At 64.7% G+C, this 18,344-nt stretch overlaps 3 protein-coding genes across 5 annotated transcripts; 1 reads left to right on the forward strand and 2 right to left on the reverse strand.

Moving 5' to 3' along the window:
* The first annotated feature begins 9 nt into the window (after positions 1-9).
* ILK (integrin linked kinase) lies at positions 10-7,370 on the forward strand. Of its 3 annotated transcripts, none has more exons than XM_054813900.1 (13): positions 10-261; positions 2,095-2,194; positions 3,505-3,670; positions 4,020-4,115; positions 4,278-4,374; positions 4,488-4,571; positions 4,814-4,899; positions 5,236-5,345; positions 5,578-5,705; positions 5,965-6,086; positions 6,179-6,278; positions 6,368-6,498; positions 6,691-7,370. In XM_054813900.1, the coding sequence occupies exons 2-13, from the start codon at positions 2,106-2,108 to the stop codon at positions 6,838-6,840; spliced, it is 1,359 nt and encodes a 452-aa protein (XP_054669875.1). In that variant the 5' UTR covers positions 10-261; positions 2,095-2,105; the 3' UTR covers positions 6,841-7,370. The 3 variants fall into 3 exon arrangements, with proteins under 3 accessions (XP_054669875.1, XP_054669877.1, XP_054669876.1); XM_054813902.1 differs by lacking the exon at positions 10-261 and adding an exon at positions 379-400; XM_054813901.1 differs by lacking the exon at positions 10-261 and adding an exon at positions 1,371-1,874.
* A 510-nt stretch (positions 7,371-7,880) lies between these two features.
* TAF10 (TATA-box binding protein associated factor 10) lies at positions 7,881-9,828 on the reverse strand. Its single transcript, XM_054813939.1, has 5 exons — positions 9,582-9,828; positions 9,103-9,260; positions 8,951-9,015; positions 8,708-8,822; positions 7,881-8,053 (listed from the first exon to the last, which is right to left on the reverse strand). The coding sequence occupies exons 1-5, from the start codon at positions 9,778-9,780 to the stop codon at positions 7,964-7,966; spliced, it is 627 nt and encodes a 208-aa protein (XP_054669914.1). The 5' UTR covers positions 9,781-9,828; the 3' UTR covers positions 7,881-7,963.
* Positions 9,829-9,888: 60 nt separating this feature from the next.
* TPP1 (tripeptidyl peptidase 1) lies at positions 9,889-16,254 on the reverse strand. Its single transcript, XM_054813890.1, has 13 exons — positions 16,185-16,254; positions 15,950-16,039; positions 15,741-15,880; positions 15,507-15,657; positions 14,783-14,904; positions 13,797-13,996; positions 13,364-13,562; positions 11,923-12,111; positions 11,615-11,687; positions 11,181-11,301; positions 10,822-10,980; positions 10,614-10,751; positions 9,889-10,082 (listed from the first exon to the last, which is right to left on the reverse strand). Exons 1-13 carry the CDS (start codon positions 16,193-16,195, stop codon positions 9,942-9,944), a joined length of 1,734 nt encoding a protein of 577 aa, XP_054669865.1. The 5' UTR covers positions 16,196-16,254; the 3' UTR covers positions 9,889-9,941.
* Positions 16,255-18,344: the final 2,090 nt, after the last annotated feature.

Raw genomic sequence — 18,344 nt, forward strand, 5'->3', positions numbered from 1 at the left:
CGTCCCGGCGCGCCCCGGCCGGTGCCCGCCGCCCCCCTGCCCAGGGTGCGTACCCTGCCTCGCCGCGCCTGGTGCCGCCCACGCTGCGGTCTGCCGCTTGCCCGGTGCCCCCGCGCCGCGACGCCCCGTGCCCGTGGTCCGGAGCCCGGAGCCGGTGCGGCGGGCGGCCGGCAGGGGGCGCCTGCGGCGGCCGGCTCGGGGCGGAGCCCACGCGCTGCCCCGCGTCCGCCGAGCCGCCGCCCTGCGCCGCCGCCGGAGCCGGTAAGGGCGGCCGGGCCGCGCCGCGTGCGGCCGGAGGCCGGGCCGCGCCGTGTCGGGCCCGGCCCGGGAAGAAGCGGGGCCGGGGCTGCGGGATGGCTCGGACAGGGCCGGGCCGGGGTCGGGCTGAGCCGGAACTGAGGCAGGGCCGGGCCGGGCTGGGACAGGCGGGGGTCGGGCAGAACGGGGCTGGGGCTGGGCCTGGGCTGGGACGGGTCGGGGTCGGGGTGGGTTCGAGTGGGCTGGGGCTGGGGTCAGGCTGGGGGCGGGGTCCGGTTTGGGGTCGGCAGGGCTGGGGCTGCGCTGGGAGAGGCCGGGGGGCTGCAGGGAAGAGTGGGACCCTTGCAGCTGGTCTTGGGTCAGGGCTGATGAGGAACCGGGGGGCGGCACGGGGCGGCCTGGGTCTCCACACCATGGGCCACGGCCTGGCGGGTGGGGACAGGGGCCACAGGGGGCTCGGCAGGGCAATGGGGGGAGTACGGGGCCCCTCGTTCCAGGCAGGGCAGGGGCTGGGGGAGGCCTGGCAGCAGTGACAAGCAGGAGCACGGCAGCCCTGGGCTGAGCAAGGGATGCAGCCGGTGGCGGAGAGGCAGCGGTGACGGCGGGATGCAAGTCCCACAGCACTGAGACAGGGATGGGTGTCACTGGGGTGCCCCTTCCCTGGCCCTGACCCAGATGGGTGGGTGAAAAATCCAGTCTGGGGGCAGCACCGTCAGCCCTGGGGCTGGCGGGACCTGCAGGACGTCGGGTCGAGGCACGGCGCTGGCTCCTTGTAGCTTGCGGGCAGGGCTGCTCCGTTATCCACAGCCGGTGAGCCAGGAGCAGGGCGGCACTGCCCTGGAAGTGCTGGAGCCCATTCTGGTGCCTTGAGACCCTTTCGGGGGTCTGGGCTGCGAGGCTGGTTTCCTGCGTCCCTCGCCCCATGTAGCTGCCTGGAGCACGCGATGCAGGCAGAGCGGCTGTCCTGGGGGCCAGCTGCCCACGCAGGCACAAGGAGCCCTGTGTCAGGTCCCATCCTGCCTGCGCAGAGCGGGTGGGGGTCTCGCTGCAGCTGGGTGAGTGCCAGGCCCCGCGGGGGCCCTGAGGTGTATGTCAGGGGCATTGTGCTTGGTCTGTCCCTGCACCTGCACTGTGGGACTTACCGAGGGCAGCCCCACGTCACTGCTTGATGCTGCAGGCTCCCAGGCAGGAAAGTACCTGCCAGGCACGGCCCCGTGCCGCTGGGGAGCTCAGGATGGCGCAGCCCTGGGTCTCAGTGAAGCTGCTGTCAAGAGGTTAAAAACGGAACCAGGATGTGTGCTCTTTGCCAGGCCCTGGGCTGGGGTGTCTGTTAATTAGACCGTAGAGAGGGGGAGCTTGTGGACCTTTGGGGTCCCAGTTTCTTGAGCATGATGCTGTGCCAAGCTCAGCCAAGCCTGGGTCAGAGTTGGGGATCGGGAGGGTCTGCGGAGCTACAGGATCCTGTGCAGGGTGGTGCTGGGCCTCCTCCAGCTCTGCTCCCCAACCCGCTCCCCTCCCAGGAGATGTGGGCACCCGCGTCTGGCTGGGCCTGCAGATAAGCCCCGGGATGCCGAATCTGCTTCCTGCGAGCTGCTGCAGGCACCCGTGACCCTGGAGTGAGTCGTGAACTTCCCCATCAGCTGCAGGGCTGCCGAGGAGGGGGACGCGAGGCTCCCGTCCTTGCTCCCCCAGGGAGATGCCCCAGTTGAGGGGCTGCCAGGAGCAGAGGGGCTGGGGGTGGGCGATGTCCATGTCCCAGGGCTGCGTGTGGGAAAGGGGGGCAGGGAGACCTGCTCCACAGCGGGGCCCCGTGTCCTTACACAGCCGTCCCCACAGCAAGAGCCACGATGGACGATATCTTCACGCAGTGCCGAGAGGGCAACGCGGTGGCTGTGCGCCTCTGGCTGGACAACACCGAGAACGACCTCAACCAGGGGTGAGCAGGAGGGAGCCAGCCCAGGCTGGACCCACCGGGGTGCTGAGCCCGGCTCAGCTGCGCCACAGGCTGAGGGTGCTGAACCAGGGCCGGGGCTCATTTCCGCTCTGCTCCATGTCCTGGGGAGGGGGTGGGATTCAGCTCCTCCCCGCCGGGAGGAAGTTACCGCATCGCTGAGGCATGAGGGCTGCACATCCTCCAGCCGCTTCCTCTGCCACCGCTGCTCCCGGCCATGGGCCATGGGATGGGATGCCTCTCGGCGAGGGGTTGGGCTGGCGGTGCAGGGGAGAATCTCCCCGTCCCCGGGATGGCTGGTGTGTCTGGGTGACCACTTACCCCGTCCCCTCTCCTGGGAGCACTGTGGCTGACGTGTGGAAGCACGGCCGGGGTCTCACAGGAGGGCTGCCAACCCCCCCGGGGCCAGGAGCTGCACAGGACCGGCCTGCGCCCTGCCCCTGCGTGCCCTGCCCCAGATCTCTCCTCCCCACAGCACGTCCCCTGCTCCAGGAGCTCCTGCGGGTCCGTGCGGTCCGAAGCGCTGCCCGCTCGCCTTTCAGGAGCGGCGTTCAGGCCAGGCGCAAGGTTTAGAGCAGATGTCTCCATTGCCTGTGGGCAGGCACAGCCCCCTGCCCGCACACCAAAGATCAGGCTGTGGCAGCGCCTTTGCTGAGCGCATCTTCACTCGTGTCTTCCAGCCCCCCCGGGGGTCCCAGTCCCACAGAGCTGTCCCAGTCCCACGAGTTGTGCCTGAGGGACTGGGGGCCGGCTGGCACTTCGCTGGGGCATTTTGGTTTTGCGTGCCCGTGCCAGGGTCCCCCCCCCCACCTGTGGGGTTGGCTGTCCTGCCTGCCTGCCCACCCGCAGGGGCGGTGCGGGAGGGGTGGGGGCAGGTGGGGTCTGCCGGAGGGGAGCTGGGGCTGCAGCGGCCCCCTCCTGCCAGGCCCTAATCTCCTTTTAAGGCCTGGCTGGTCTCCTCCTCCCTTACTTGGCCGGGCAGCCGGAGCTGAGGGGAGACGGGGGAGGGGATACGGCTCTTGCCAGCGTCTCTGTGATTCAGCCCCGGAGAAGATGGGATCTGGCCAGGGCCTCCGGGGCCCTCGTGGGGATGGGAGAGAGCAGGAGAGCCGCTCAGCCTGTCCCCTTCACCTCCACGGCCCGTGTGCGGGCATGCAGGGCAGTACCTGCCTGGCCGTGGTGCTGTCAGCAGCGCCCTGCCCGCGCTCGGCCCTTCTCTCCCTGCCCGGGGCCAGGGGAGGAGGCGGCGGGCAGGCTGCAGCCGCTCAGCAGAGCTGTCCCCGCCGTCTCCGCAGGGATGACCACGGCTTCAGCCCCTTGCACTGGGCCTGCCGCGAGGGCCGCTCCAACGTGGTCGACATGCTCATAATGCGGGGAGCACGCATCAACGTCATGAACCGCGGTGACGATACCCCGCTGCACCTGGCTGCCAGCCATGGCCACCGTGACATCGTGCAGAAGGTATCTGCCTCCCGCAGCCAGCACCCTGCCCCGTCCCCACCGCCTTCCAGGCACCCACCTCGTGCCTTGCGCAGCCCTGCGGCACACTGAGCAGGACCCTGTGCAGCCCTCCACCCTGTCCACCCAGGACTCGCTCCCCACTGTCACCTGCCGGCTTCCTTGCTGTGAGCTCATGGCTTCCCCATCTCGGTGCCTCTGAGCACCTCCACCCTCCCCATGAAAGCCGTGCATCCAGCCTCAGCCCCCCTCCTGACAGCAGACCTTGCCAGCACCTCGCCAGCACCAGGGCAAGGTGCTGTGGGGAAGGGGACCTGCTCCCGATTTACGGGGATTGTCCTGCTGCCCCCAGCTGATCCAGTTCAAAGCAGACATCAATGCTGTGAACGAGCATGGGAACACGCCTCTGCACTATGCCTGCTTCTGGGGCCATGACCAGGTGGCAGAGGTGAGCGGAAGCACTTGGACAAAGGCAGGAGTCCAGGGCAAGGGAGGTGGCCGAGGGAGGCACGGGGAGGGGGAGGAGGGACGAGGCGGGATGCTGGGGGTGTGTGAAGAGGCTGAGAAGAGGACAGCAAACTCTGCAGGTGCTGGCTTTCTCCTCCCTCAGGACCTGGTGGGCAACGGGGCCTTGGTCAGCATTGCTAACAAATATGGTGAGACGCCCATTGACAAAGCCAAGACACCACTGCGAGAGGTCTTGAAAGGTAGGAGGTCCTCGTCCTGACCCCACAACCTGCCTCTGGCTCCTGCTGCAGCCCCTGTGCTCAGCACCAGCAAGGTCTCTGCTTGTGCTGCCAGACTCCTTGTCCCTCTCCAGAGCGTGCTGAGAAGCTGGGCCAGACCCTCACCAAGATCCCCTACAAGGATACCTTCTGGAAGGGCACAACCCGCACGCGTCCCAGTAAGGACATCCCTTCCCTCGTGGGGATGCCGCTGCAGGGGAGAGCACAGCTCTCCTGCTCGGTAGGGCAAGCTTCCAGGGAGGGGGCGGCAGTCTGTGCTGCAAACGGCTCGTTTTGGCATGGAAATCCCCTCACTGAAGGTGGCTCCTCATGGGAGCAAGGCGTCCCGCTGGTGCTGCCTCCCTCTGCGGTCCCAGGTGGACGTCAGGAGGAACGTCCATGTCTCCTCCTTTTCTTACAGGAAATGGGACTCTCAACAAACTTGCTGGAATAGACTTCAAACAGCTGAGCTTGAGCCAAAAACTCAATGAGAACCAGTCAGGAGAGGTACGTAGGCCTGTTCCCCCCGGCACAGTGTAGCTGCACCCGTGCAGACCACCGCTCTCTCCCCAGCCCCTGGCTGGCTGCGGAGTGCAGAACTGGGGCACAACTGCTTGGTGGGTTTGCGTGTCCAGGCACGGGGCCAGCCCATGCAGAGAGAAGGCACCTGAAAGGACTGAAAGGCCAGGGTTCGCTCTCACGCGCCGTCAGTCACTCCATGATGCCACGGACCCATTGGTCCCGTGGGCTCTGTGGGCCCCACAGCCCTATGCAAGGTGCTGGGAGGTGCTCGGGGACCGTGCGTCTCTCTCACAGCGACTGTCTCCACCTGTCCCCCTGCAGTTGTGGAAAGGGCGCTGGCAAGGCAATGACATTGTCATCAAAATGCTGAAAATTCGGGACTGGACAACTCGGAAGAGCCGAGACTTCAACGAGGAATACCCAAAGCTGCGGTGAGTGCCAACATCCTTCCCCACAGCAGCTGTGGCTCTTGAGGGCAGGCGTTACCTCGAGAGGAGTATGAGGTGGGCAGGAGCCAAGCGGCTCTGCAGGGTCGGGTGGTAGCGCTCCAGAGCGGTGCCCAGGGGACGCAGGGCAGCCCCAGGAGGACAGCACGCCAGGAGGGAGGCAAGGAGGGGACGTGGGCAGCACCCACTGTTCTCAGGGCTCTCACTTCTCTTGCAGGATCTTTTCTCACCCCAACGTGCTACCGGTGCTGGGTGCCTGCCAGTCGCCCCCAGCACCCCACCCCATTGTCATCAGCCACTGGATGCCCTATGGCTCCCTCTACAACGTGTTACATGAGGGGACAAGTGAGTGCTGATGGGGGTGACGGAGCCGGGGCAGAGGCCAGTCTCCCCATCCTTGAGAAGTTGTTTCTCCCTGTGTTCGGGGGTGGCAGGGAGCCCCTCCAGCTGCAAGACCAGGGTGGGCCTGGGGTGAGCGTGGCGGTCTCCTGTCCGCATGCCTTCCTCACACCCGCGTGGGGTGTGTGCCAACACCCCCGCACATACACAGAGCAAGTGACCTGGCCACCCCCCCCCCACCCTCATGCCACCTCCCTCCCTGCAGACTTTGTGGTGGACCAGATGCAGGCAGTGAAATTTGCCTTTGACATCGCACGGGGCATGGCCTTCCTCCACACACTGGAGCCTCTCATTCCACGCCACCACCTCAACAGCCGCAGCATCATGGTGAGTGTCAGTGTCGCACCGCCCGCCCGCCTGTCCCTCCCCCTGCCGAATGGGGCAGGGCAGGTCCCCTCTGACCACCCCTCTCCTCCCAGATTGACGAGGACATGACAGCACGGATCAGCATGGCCGATGTGAAGTTCTCCTTCCAGTGCCCGGGGAGGATGTACGCACCAGCCTGGGTGGCACCAGAAGGTGAGTGCCTGGTAGCCAGGCCCCTCCTGCTGCTTGGCCCCTTCCTCGCCCCCAGCCTCATTCAGCCCCCCATGCTGGGTTCCCTACAGCCCTGCAGAAGAAGCCAGAGGAAATTAACAGGCGCTCGGCTGACATGTGGAGCTTTGCAGTGCTGCTGTGGGAGCTGGTGACCCGTGAGGTGCCGTTCGCAGACTTGTCCAACATGGAGATAGGCATGAAGGTGAGGAGAGGGCCGGGGGCAAACACGTGGGTCCAGACCAGACCGGCCGGGGCATGATGGGGCCAAAGCAGCCAGCGGGGAGGGAAGGGGAGGGAGGCCAGGCGAGCGGCAGGAGAGCCCGCTGACACTCCTCCCAGCCAAATAGGGCTGGGTCCAGATTTCTGATCCTGCTCTGCTCTCCCGTGCTCCTAGGTGGCACTGGAGGGGCTGCGTCCAACCATCCCACCTGGCATATCCCCACACATCTGCAAGCTGATGAAGATCTGCATGAACGAGGACCCAGCCAAGCGCCCCAAGTTTGACATGATTGTGCCCATCCTGGAGAAGATGCAGGAGAAGTAGAGGGAGGTGCCTCCCAGCCACCTGATGCTGCCATGCTTCCCTCCCCACCACCCCCAAGTGCCTTCTTTAACCCCAGAGCCAAGGGGGAGCAGGGAAAGCCCCCTCACCCTGAGCCAGCCACGGACACACGGTACAGACCATGCTGCCTTCTCTGGAGCTGCTCTGCAGGCTTCAGACACTCTAGCACCAAATCTACGGCAGCACCTCCATCCTCCCTGGCAGCTACAGGCAGAGACTGAGCAGGAGGCCTGGCCCGCGACACTGAACACGGCTGGGCTCCTGCTACCTGTGAGGCTGGGACAGGGCTGCGGAGCCACCCTGTCCTCCTCGTCCCGAGGCCAGCTTACCCACTTAAGTCTCACATTAGGCAATGCCCAGTCCTGGTGCTCTTCCCCACTAAGGACAGTGGGGTGAAGCTTGCCTGTTGCGCCCAGCACTACCCCAGCTTCGCGCTTCACTCTTTATCGTTTCCATCCAGGCCATGTGGAAAAGCCGCCAGCATCTAAAATAAACATTTGTTATGAAAACTGGCTGCTGGTGGAGGGATGCGTACATACACGGGGTGTTGTCCAGAGGAAAGGGGGAACGACTGACGCGGGGGCTGCCCAACAGCCCTCGGAGCCCAGGGCTCTGGATCTCCACTGTACCAACCCTCCTCCAGTGACTGGAGCGAGGAAAACAGGTAGGCTCACAGCACCCTCCTGAAAGCAGGGCCAGGCCATCTGCACAGGCCCTTGGGTGCGCTTCCTGAGGGACAATGGGCATGCGTGGGAGGGAAGAGGAGGAGGATCGGGCAGTTGTGTTCCCACTACACCTGCTTTCCTTCAGCTTCCTGGAGCAGGGCTCAGCCTTCCTGGGACTGGCAGAAGGTGCAACCAGAATCCATCAGTTGCAAGCCCTATGGCCCACCCCTCTCTGTGCTGGCCTTTCAAAGGCATGGGACCGACCTCTCCGTGCAGCGAGAAGAGAGGCCCCCACAGGCCAGCTCACGTGCCGCATTACTGGTAGGCAGGGCATTCACGCACAGGCAGGAGACGAGATGCCTTTCCACAAAAGAACTAACCAGCTGTTTAATGGCACAGAAGCGACCCTAAAAAAGTCCCCAGTGACAATCCCTCACTCTTTATGTGAAGTAATGTGGCTTTTTCACATTGATGCCATATTCTGCAAGTGCTGGCGTCAGGTCTTCCATGGTCAATGTGTACTTCTTATCCTGAAGGGACAAGGAGTAGCATCAGTCACAGCAAGAACAATCTAAGCTGCCAGGCATTCCTCAAAACCTTGTGGGTTTAGGGTTTCTCCCCTACAAGCTGTGGTGACCTGTACGTGCACAATTCCCGTCAGCAGCTGCAGACCAGCGTTTGGGGCATTAACCAGCTCTTCAGTACTGCATGTTTCGTTTGCTCTGTGCCCCCAGCTGCTGAACGGACAGAAACGCACTGAGCATTACTCAACACTGTGAAGGCAAATGACATCACCCTCATGAGGCCCCCGAACCACAAACAGATGATGACTGGGAGAATTCCCAGAAACTACCGCCACACGCTTGCTCCCCATTTATGTTCTTCCCCGAGCACCAGAGTTTTGGTTGCTGTCAGAGGGAGGACACAAGGCTAGATGGCCCTCGGTCTGATGAGGTGCAGCTACTCACACGTTCCTGTGAAGCCATCAAAGCCTATTCCACGAATTTCACTGCCCACCTCATTTTCCCCACTGGCAGAGCCTGAGCTTACTAGTAAGGAGCACAACAGGTCTAAGACTTTCTACAACCCACATCCCCACATTCAGTGGCAGCAAGTTTAGCTGGCTGCAGCCCCAGGAGGGGACGTTTCCCCTCATCCAAGCAGCCATTCCGTCCTTCTCTCACCTTGCTCTTATTGCGGGAGCTGCCTGAAGCTGTTCCCTTCATCTTGCAGTGCTGCAGCGCATCATTGGCAATGTCAGAAATAAACTTCTGTGCGGCCAGAGAGATCAAACGAATGCTACCCAGCAGAGAAAGAGAAGGGATAATTTCAGACAGGCAGCACAGAGCACCACCAGGATCAAGGAACTTCTGTCAGGGCCCCCAGCTACCAGACCCTGTATAGGGTCTTTACCCGCTGCCACTTACATGCGTGGATCGGAGGCCTCGAATCCTGCTCTGTTGAGGTAATATCCCGTGACAGCATCTGGGATCTGCACAAGAGAAGAGTTGGAGGAACTCTGCTTCCCTGCGGCAGCCTGTCACCAGCGTGCAGCCTGCCCCCAGCGCGTCCCGAGTACCGTAGGCGTGTAATCCTCCAGCTGCATGAGGAAGTCCACCAGCGGCGTCGTGGAGACCACCGGCTTCACGTCCCCGTTGGCCGCACTGGGTGGCACGTAGACCCCATTGGACATAGCCCCTTCAGGGGGAGCTGCAGCCACCGCTGCAGAGACGGGCACTGCGGGCACAGGGCGCTCAGTGGGCAGCTGGCCCCAGGTGCAGCCCCGGCCCCCACCGGCCGGGACCTCGGGCCCCCGCACCCACCGACGATGCGAACGGACGGGCTCGGCGCCCGAGCTCGGGGCGTGCTCACGGGCCGCGCACCCCGCAGGAACCCCTCCGTGCCTGGGTCTTCTCCTCCAGGCCCCTCCGCCCGCGGCCCTCTCCCCCGCCGCCCCCGCGTTCCCGGGTCCCCACCGCCGGCGACCTCAGGCGCCCGCGGCCTCGCTCCGCCGCCCCCCGCCCGCACCGTACGCCGGCCCGCCCCGCCCCCGCTCACCGGGCCCCCTCCCGCCAGCCGCGCCGCCCTCGGCTCCCCGCGCCGCGCCGCCCACCGCGCCCGGGGGCGCCCCGGGAACGCCGCTGCCGCCCGCGGCCGGGCTGGGCTTGTTGTCGGCGGCGGGCGCAGGCGCGGGGGCGGGCGGCGCCGGGGCGGCCGGGGCCGCGGGCGCGGGGTCGGCCTCGGCGCTGCCGCTCATCGCCCGCCGCCGCGCGACACCGCGCCCCGCCTCCCCCGCGCCTGCGCACGGCACGACGCCCCGCCCCATTGGCCCGGCGCCGCGCGGCACAGACAGAGACGTGAGGGGTGGGGCCGCGCGGTTTTATTGGCGCCGGCGCCTCCCGGGACGGCGCGAGCGCGTCACGGCGCGAGCAGCGCCCGCAGGAGGCGCGGGAAGTTGGGGGTGCCCCAGCCGGTGACCGGGTCCCAGGCGGGGCCGGCGCAGAAGCCCCGTCCCTGCACGGTGCTGTCCAGGCAGGAGAGGTGGCAGCCCTGCGTGACCTGCGGGGACAGGCTTCAGCGCGGGGAAGAGGCGCCCCCTGCCCGCAGCTCCTGCAGGGCACAGGGACGCTCCCCCTCCCCCAACGCCCGTCGGGGGCACGGGAACTCCCCCCACCCCCACCCCCCCGCAGCCCGCGGCGGGGCAGGAACCCCCGGGAACACGCCTCGTCGGAGGGCGTGGGAACGCCCGGGACGCCCCCGGGGCGAAGGCCGCCCCCTGCCCGGGCGGGAACGGGGCCGGGTTCGGGCACGCGCCCCAGCGCAGCGCAAGGACCCCCCACCCCCAGCAGCAAAGCAAGGGGACCCCGCCCCACGCAGCCTGCGGGAAGGCCGCGGGGACCCCACCGCACGCACCTCCCGCGGGAAAGCAGCATCGCCCCCCGCCCGCCCCCCGGCAGGACGCTGTTGGCCCGGCCCCGCCCCGCCCCAAGCACGGCCGCGGGAGCAGGAGACCCCGCCAGCACCCATCGGCGCCACCCCAGGACGGGCGCCCCGGCCCCCCCGGCAGCCCCGGCCCCCGGCCCAGCTCACGTCGTAGAGCGCGGCATCGTGCCCCTGCTCCTGCAGCTGGTAGAGCGCGGGGTTGAGGAAGCCCAGGGGTGCGAGCCCCTGCTGCAGGCGCCGGTCGTTGATGAGTGCCACCATGCCCCCCACCACGGGGGTGGATGCCTGCGGGAGACACCAGCGCCTCAGCACCCGGCAGCTCAGCCACCGCGGGCCGGCACAGGGCTGTCCTTACCGATGTCCCCGACACCCAGGGCAGCGGGATGCGGTTTGTCACCACCCAGTAGTTGTCAGAGAGGGCGGACAGGTCAGGGTAGCCACGGCCACTGCTGTTGTAGTAGGAACTGGGAGGCAGCTTCGAGGCTGAGTGCAAGAAACGCCGGACTGCGGCGGCCTGGGGGGGGGAGCACGAGGTAAGGAGCAGGAGGCCTGGCAGCCGGACCCTGCCCCTGCTCACCTCCGCCCCTCCTTCCCCCGGCCTGCAGCCCAGCCTCGGGGCTGCTTGTGCTGGCCATCGTCACCCCCACCAAGAGCCACGCAGCCCCCCGGCCCCGGCTGCAGCCCCTGGGTCCCGCAGACCGGGTGCCTCCTCACCTGGTAATCAGGCATGGGGAAGACATTGCTGAAGCCCCCTCCGCTAATGTAGTCCGTCACCTCTGCGGTCACCAGGAAAGGGTTCTTGAAGGACGTTCCGCCCACGGTGGTGACGTAGGGACTGGGGGGACAGGTGGGCACGCGATTGCCTGGGGCCTCAGTGGCACCCCACGTGCCAGCCCCTTCCTGAGGAGCTGCACAGGTCCCCCCAGCTCTGAGGTCTGCCAGCATCCCTAGGCACGCTGGTGGGGCTGACCCCCAGGAGTCCCCCAAATGGGCTCAAAACCAGCTCGAGACAACAGCCGCCCACGGGCTGGGGCTCAAAGTGCCAGCAGCAGCTTTCAGCTGGCCTTGGCTGCAGGCGAGCTGCAGCAGCCAGCTCTGCGCAGAGCCTCGCATCTCCACAGGACCCAGGTTCCCCTCCCCACATCTACCTTGAGGCTGGAAAGCTGGGCCGGAAAGTGTGGTTCCCACCGGGCACCCTTCTGCACCCAGCACCATCGTCACCTGCCGACAGAGATGGACGGGGTAATCCGGCAGCATCTGAGCTGCCCCTCGTCCACCAAACGCTCCCAGGAGCAACCTGAGGGAAGGGCTCTCTCCACCTTCCAGGCTGGGATTCCCAGGCAGGGAATCTGGGCCGCCCAGGGACAGAGCATCCCTGTTTGCTGTTCAGCACGGAGGTTCCCCACCATGCTGGGACCCTCAGACACACCCACAATGTACCAGCAACAGCATGCACCTGAGGCAAACAGGATGGTCAAGCCCCGGGCAGCTGCCTTCATGAACTCCATGTTTACACGCTCCATGTAGGCTAGCGACAGGCTGTCCTCGTCATCCCCGTAGCTCACAGAGTGCACCCAAGGCAGCGATGACATGTTGCTGAGCAGCAGCAGCCAGGCCAGGAAGGGCTCCTGGCTCTCGTGCCTCCCTGCAGAGACAGAGGGGGGGCAGGTTCAGGTCTTCCTAGGACACCAGGCTTGAAGGAAAGTGGGGGATAGCATGGAGGGGGGACTATGCCTCAACAGCACCACCAGCACCAGGAGCTTGGAGGTCCTCCAGCTCCTGCCCTGCCTACAGAGAGCAGATCCACAGCACAGCTCTCCCATGAGCTCCTCCTGGCAGCACAGCTGACCTCGGGGATTGTCATGGTGGATGGCACCAGGCTGCAGCTCTGCCAGCGGCTCTGGTAAAAGGTGGGCCCCTAACCCCAGAGCAGGGGGTCTACACTCATCCATTTCTTCTCCAAGCATCTGTCGCAGGGCTGTAGCCACCCCTGGCATCCAGGCAGCCATGCAGCCCTTCAGAGACTCGGCCAAGCCTTGGCCCCTCTACCCGTAACAGGGGGTCCCAGAGCACTTCGATGTCCTGCCCCTCATCCCTCTCCACGAGGTGAGGAGAGCAGAGCCCCAGCCACCCCTTCTCACTCTCAGTTGCTCACATAACTGCCTGTCTCTGCACCCTTTCCGTACCACTAACTGCACAGAGGAGGTGGAAGTTAATGCAGAGCTGTGCCTGCCTTCACCATTAGGAAGAGGGAACTAGTAGTCCTTAAGGGCACTCCATCTCCCGTCCAGCCAGTTTCTGATCTGGGACAGATGACACCTTGTCCTACAGCACCACAGCCATGTTTATGCAGGCTGTTTTGCAACCTTGTTTTCTCAAATTACCTTACTCTCCTTTATCCACTCTACCGGTAGATTCATGGGTGAGAGATCAGCTTCAACCCCAAAGAAGCAGGAAAAAAATAGTAAGACACTCTCTCTCCATAGGAAGGCAGCAGAGCGGGGTGACTGCTTTACATGGAGTAGTCGAAGCCTGGGAGTCCCTGTTACAGGGCACTCTGCATGCTGAAAGTTCACACGGGTCCAAAAGCAACTACACAAATCAATGGAAGATGATTTCCCCATGAGCTATTAGAAACCAGCTTCAGCTCCAACTTTGGAAGTCCACAAGGTATGTGCCGGTAGCAGCTGGGGAAAGCTTTCTGGGGATGTACCACAGCCAGCGTGCTGTTTGCGTATGCCCCTCTGGGCATTGCCCTTTGACAGATACCAGACTCGCTACAGCCATTTTTATGCAGAGAGCAAGCGTTTCCCTAAACAGCAGGCAGGTGTGTGTTGCTGCAGCAAGTGGGATGCATGGAAGCAGTCATAGGACAAGTCTGGAGGGGGATTGGTTACCTGCATTGCTGAAGACCCACGTGGAGATGTTGGCACCCGTGCTCATGATGTATTCCACGTCCAGACTGGCCTCCAGCCCAGCCTTGCCCTTGCCCTGGTGCCCAACCACTTGGTCAACCTGAGAGCGGTGGCCAAAGCTGCTGCCAAAGAGCTGCATAAACTCAGCCAGGTCAGCCTGGTGGAAATACTGTTCCAAGAACTGGGGGGACAAGGAGTGGACAAGTTTTTTCTCATTTTCTCTTGAAAAAACAAGGTAAGTTTTTTCTCCTGACTTAGAAAGTTGGCCCAGCACGGATCTGTGAAATGCTAGCCCACCGGGTGCTCCCACCAGCTGCCGAGGAATGCCCACAGCTGTCCTGGGACCACCAGAGCACCAGTGTGTGGGATTCACACAGCCTACGGGCCTCTGACCTGGACCGGCTCTACCAGTTACCTGGGCACAGGCCTGGCTGTTGTTTGGCAGTAGCCCGATGTCTCCTCCCGTCATGTTGTATCTCTTACGAATGATGGAAGGTGTCACGCCCAGGTGGAAAGCTGCTCTCCCTCCATAGTGCTGCCTTGACTCCACTTCCTTCTTGGCCCAGGCTCTGCTGACCACCTTTCTCTCCGCGGGGAACCGGTGCAGACCACCCACTGGTGCACAAGCAAGCAGGAAAAGAAGCAGCTGTTAGGGCCCAGAGCTCCAGGAGCACAGCATGACAGCCCCTCGGCTCCCCCTTCACCATCCTCGCTCAGGCTTCATGTCCGAGAGGGCTGGCCTGCAGCAGGGCTCAGGGGAGCTGAGCTGCACAGGAGGTGGGGAAGTACTCCCTCGGCTTCCTCGCCAGTCCTCACAGGTATTCCCAGGTTGCACAGCTCAGGCTCCCCACTGCCAGGCCACTACTGCAGCTTGGCACCCCTCTGCTCTCCTCGTGGAAGGGCCATGGGAGCCCACACAAAAGGGACTCACAGGAGGCAGCTTTTCCACCTCAGAAGCAGCTGCACGTCCACAGAGGCTGCACCTGAACCCTTCGCACTGAGCATCCAGGCCCCAGAGCACCAGTAAGAAACACTTTGGATGCTGCCTGTCCACATCACAGAACGGTTTGAGCTGGAAAAGACCTTTAAAAGTCATCTAGTCCAACCCCCCACACCCCCCCCCCCCCCCGCCACAGGCAGGGACATCTTTAACCAGATCAGGTTGCTCAGAGCCCCGTCCAGCCTGACCTTGAACATTTCCAGGGATGGGGCATCTACAACCTAAGCACAAAGCTCCTCAGGGGGGCCTAGGATCAGCCAGGACAACAGCTGGAAGGCCTGCCACACTGTCCTCTGGGACACCGAGATGGCCAGTCCTGGCTGCTCAATGCTTAACCTCCCACCCGCACCCCAGGCAGTGAGAGCTCTGGGCAGCCTCAGCTCCCCCCATGTAGGACGTACCAAAGTCAACGTGCTCAGCCAGCTCCTCGGGGACAGCGTAGGGGAGCGGGGAGCGCACAACGCTGCGCTGGCCCTTCACGAAGCAGTGGAACTCAGCCCCTGGCAGGAGGCGCTCGGCCGTGCTGCAACACAGGGACAGCCACCGTGCGAGGATTTGCACCACCAGAACAGCCGTCAGTGTGCCTGTCTAGCAGCACGCCCATTCTCTGCCCTGCCTCCTGCACCCTTTCCACCCTGCTTGCTGCTGTGACGAGTCAGGGATGAGCTCCACTTCCCACCAGCACAGCTGACCTCGTAAAGCAAAGAGGACCTTCCATACCTGACCAATTCCCATCACCACACTGAACCAGAACTCTGATGCTGCAGAGTCCCCTGCAAGTCTATCCCCAGTCCTCCAGTGGGGACTCTGTGGCCCCACAGAAGGCAAGAGGAGGTGCAGGGCTGGCCCAAGCACCTAACGGATATACACGCCTTGTTTCCAGTACTCCAGATCCAATGGCTGTGCCTCCCCCCAGCACCAGGACCGGGCACACAGGCAGCCAGCTCTTCTCTGCGGAGCCATCACAGCCCAGGCAGAAATGCGCTCAGCCCTCCGCCACCCGGCCTGCACTGCAGAGCCCTGGGAAGGGGAAGCTGCAGCAAGCAGGGGCAGGGTCTGGCTTCTCCTGTCTTTGTGGGAATGGCACGGCCACCACAGTGGGGCCTGGCCCCACCCAGGGCTCACCTTGCTGGCATGCGGCACTCCAGGAAATCGAGGGTGGCAACGCTCCTGCAGTTCTCAACGCCATGGCCTTGCAGCCACTTCAGCACTGACATGAGTGTGGCTGGGGACGGCTGGACAAGGTCCCGCACCTGCTCCAGGGACAGGTACTGGCCTGTGAGGCAGAGACAGGGTCACAGAGCACCCTGCTTGCAGGGCCTGATGGGGCCTGGCAGGGCTCAGGCGCACAGTCATTACCGTATCGTGGCGAGTGGGGGTCTGAGACAGCATCGACGAGCCGGGCAAGGCGCCCCGTGCCTCGCTGCCGGAGGGCGAAGGTCAGCTGCACTTCGTGGCCGGGGTTCACGCGGCCGGTATGGGTCCAGCCGGGGGGCACGCTGCGGGCAGGCTGTGAGTGGCAGGTGGGCGCCGGCGTCCCATCCTGTCCCACCGACCCCGGCACCTACCGGAACGGCTGATCCCGCTCGAGGGCCAGGCCCGCGGCACAGCTCCAGGCGGCTGCACACAGCGCCAGCACGGCGGGGACCCCCCGGCACCTGCGACAGGCGGTCAGGGGAGAGCGGGCACCGGCAGGGTCCCGCGGCCACCGGCCACACCAGGGGAAACCCAGGGACCGCCAGGTGCCCGCCTGCCCCCCAGCCCCCGTCACACCGCGCCGGGGAGCCCCCCGAGCCCCCTTACCCCCGCGCCATCCCGCCGCCTCCCGCCGCAGCGCCCCGATCACGTGTGGGGGCGCATGATTCCCGGTCACGTGAGGATGCCGAAGCCACGGTCACGTGGTGGCCAGTCACGGCGCCCAGGACGCCCGGGTCCCTCGGGGCCGCAGGCCGTGCCCGGGAGCACCGGGGCCGGTGCCAGCGCATCCTCCCGGCGACTCCGCCAGCGCGCCGCGCCGCCGGGCCCGGGCGCGCTCCGGCCACGGGCCCGGCGGGGAGGGCCGCTTGCCGGAGGCCCGGAGAGTCTGCCCGGGCACGGCGCCGGCCGCCTCCCGGCGCGGTCCGCTCCGGTCCGTGCTTCCCCGCCCCGATCTTCCCTGGCCCTCTCCGGCCACCTCCCACAGTGTTGCGGAGCCGTTACCGCGGCAGCCCGGGGGGGGGGATGGCCCGGACAGGAAGTGCAGCTGCAGCTGCTGCCCTGGGCCGGGGGTCCATGTAGGGGGCTGGGGGGGGCAGGAGTACGGAGGAGGGCCGGTGGTCCCAGGCTGGGGGGCAGGGGTCCCATATGGCACTGGGCTGAGGAGCCCAGGCTGGGGGAGAGCTGGGGAGGGGCAGGGGTCCTGCCCAGCACCCCCACTAGGGATGGAACGTTTGTCGGGGGAAGCAGGCCCTGGCAAGGGAGGGGTGCTCTGGAGCAGCAGGGCCTGCACAGAGAGGGTAGGGCTGGAGGTCCCTGTTCCATGAGGCTGGCGCCTTGCTGGAACCTTGCTCTGAGGGGTGACTGGGAGGTCTGAGCTCCCCTTGGGGCCTGATCCTCTGTGCCTACCCCAGGGCTTGGGGCAGCAAGCCATATGAGCAGGCTGCAGCCGAGGGTGCAAGCGCCCAGGCTGTCCTCTGTGCGCAGAGACTGGCCATCACCAGTGAGCGCAGCAAGAGCCAGGAGGCATGGCGTCAGTGGCAGAGCACGTCTGCGTGCCCTGCGTGTCCAGAGCTGCCATTGCCTGGCCCTGTGGCGTTCACGCTGCAGCCATCTGGGGCCGCGTGCAGGGACGTGGGGAAGCTGTGGGCACTGGGTGTCTTGGTCAGTCAGGAGCATGGGGGGACAGAGGTGCGGGGGAGGCTTGGGACTATGAGCACATGTTCTCACTTGTCGTGGGAGCAGGCTGCGAGGTGGTGATGAGCCGTGTGGTAGGAGTTGCGTCCACACCGCGCCACCCAGCAACTAGTGCAGCTTGCTGTCCAGCTGGCACTGTCACAGGCAGCCACTTGGCTCTCACAGCTGCTGAGCTGCAGCTCTCGGCTTCCTGTGCTTGTTCTCTGAGATATTTGTTCCCACACTAGGAGCTCTCCTAATTGAGATCACAAAAGTGGTATTATGATATTTGCAGATCTTGGGGTTGTGGAAGGTTCAAGCAATTTTTGCCATTGCTGAAGGGAGCTCTGGAAATGGTGCCTCAGACACCATGGAGCTTGTCCCCTTGCCTGCAAGCCCAAGGGCAGTACTGGAGGGGGTGTTTTGGAGGTGGCTGGTGCAGCAGAGGGTGCTGTGACCCCATCTGCCCCAGGCCAGTTTGGCTCAGCTAGCCTAGTCCTTGTCCCAGCCCTGGTCACATGCAAAGACATGCTGCATACCATGGCTCCAGCAGTTCCCAGTTGCTTTCCTGCTTCTTCCAAGCCAGGAAGAGACGGACAATGGGAAAACCAGCCCAGGCTGCCATGTCTCCCACGCCAGAGCCACACTGTGGCCATCCAGAGCAGCAGCTGCCAGGGGGAGAAAGGCCCGGAGGGTCTCTCTTGCCTCAGCAGCAGCACAAGGCATCATTAAAAAAGTGGGGTGATGCTCAGATTGTTGCAGGGTCAGTGAAGGTCCTTTCCTAGGAAAGGCTGGGGCTGTAGCAGTCCCACTGTTCTCCTTCCTGCTTTTAGCCTTGCTGTGCAGGCAGTGCTTTTCCAGCTACGTGCCGCTGAGAGGTGGAGATGCCACGTGCCCAGGCGGGCAGTGCCTGCTGCAGACCTTTGGCCCTGCTCCCTTTGGGTGAAGGGAGGCACCCAGGAGACCAGTGGGCCTTAACCAGCATCTTTCCTGTTCACAGAACGCCCCTCAGCATCTCATTGATGCTGGCACCTCAGCCCATGTTCTTCAGGCTCACCCAGGCCCCTCTCTGGCCTCCAAGGTACTTCTCCT

This window comes from Grus americana, chromosome 1 (assembly GCF_028858705.1).
Source record: "Grus americana isolate bGruAme1 chromosome 1, bGruAme1.mat, whole genome shotgun sequence".
Lineage (NCBI taxonomy): Eukaryota > Metazoa > Chordata > Aves > Gruiformes > Gruidae > Grus > Grus americana.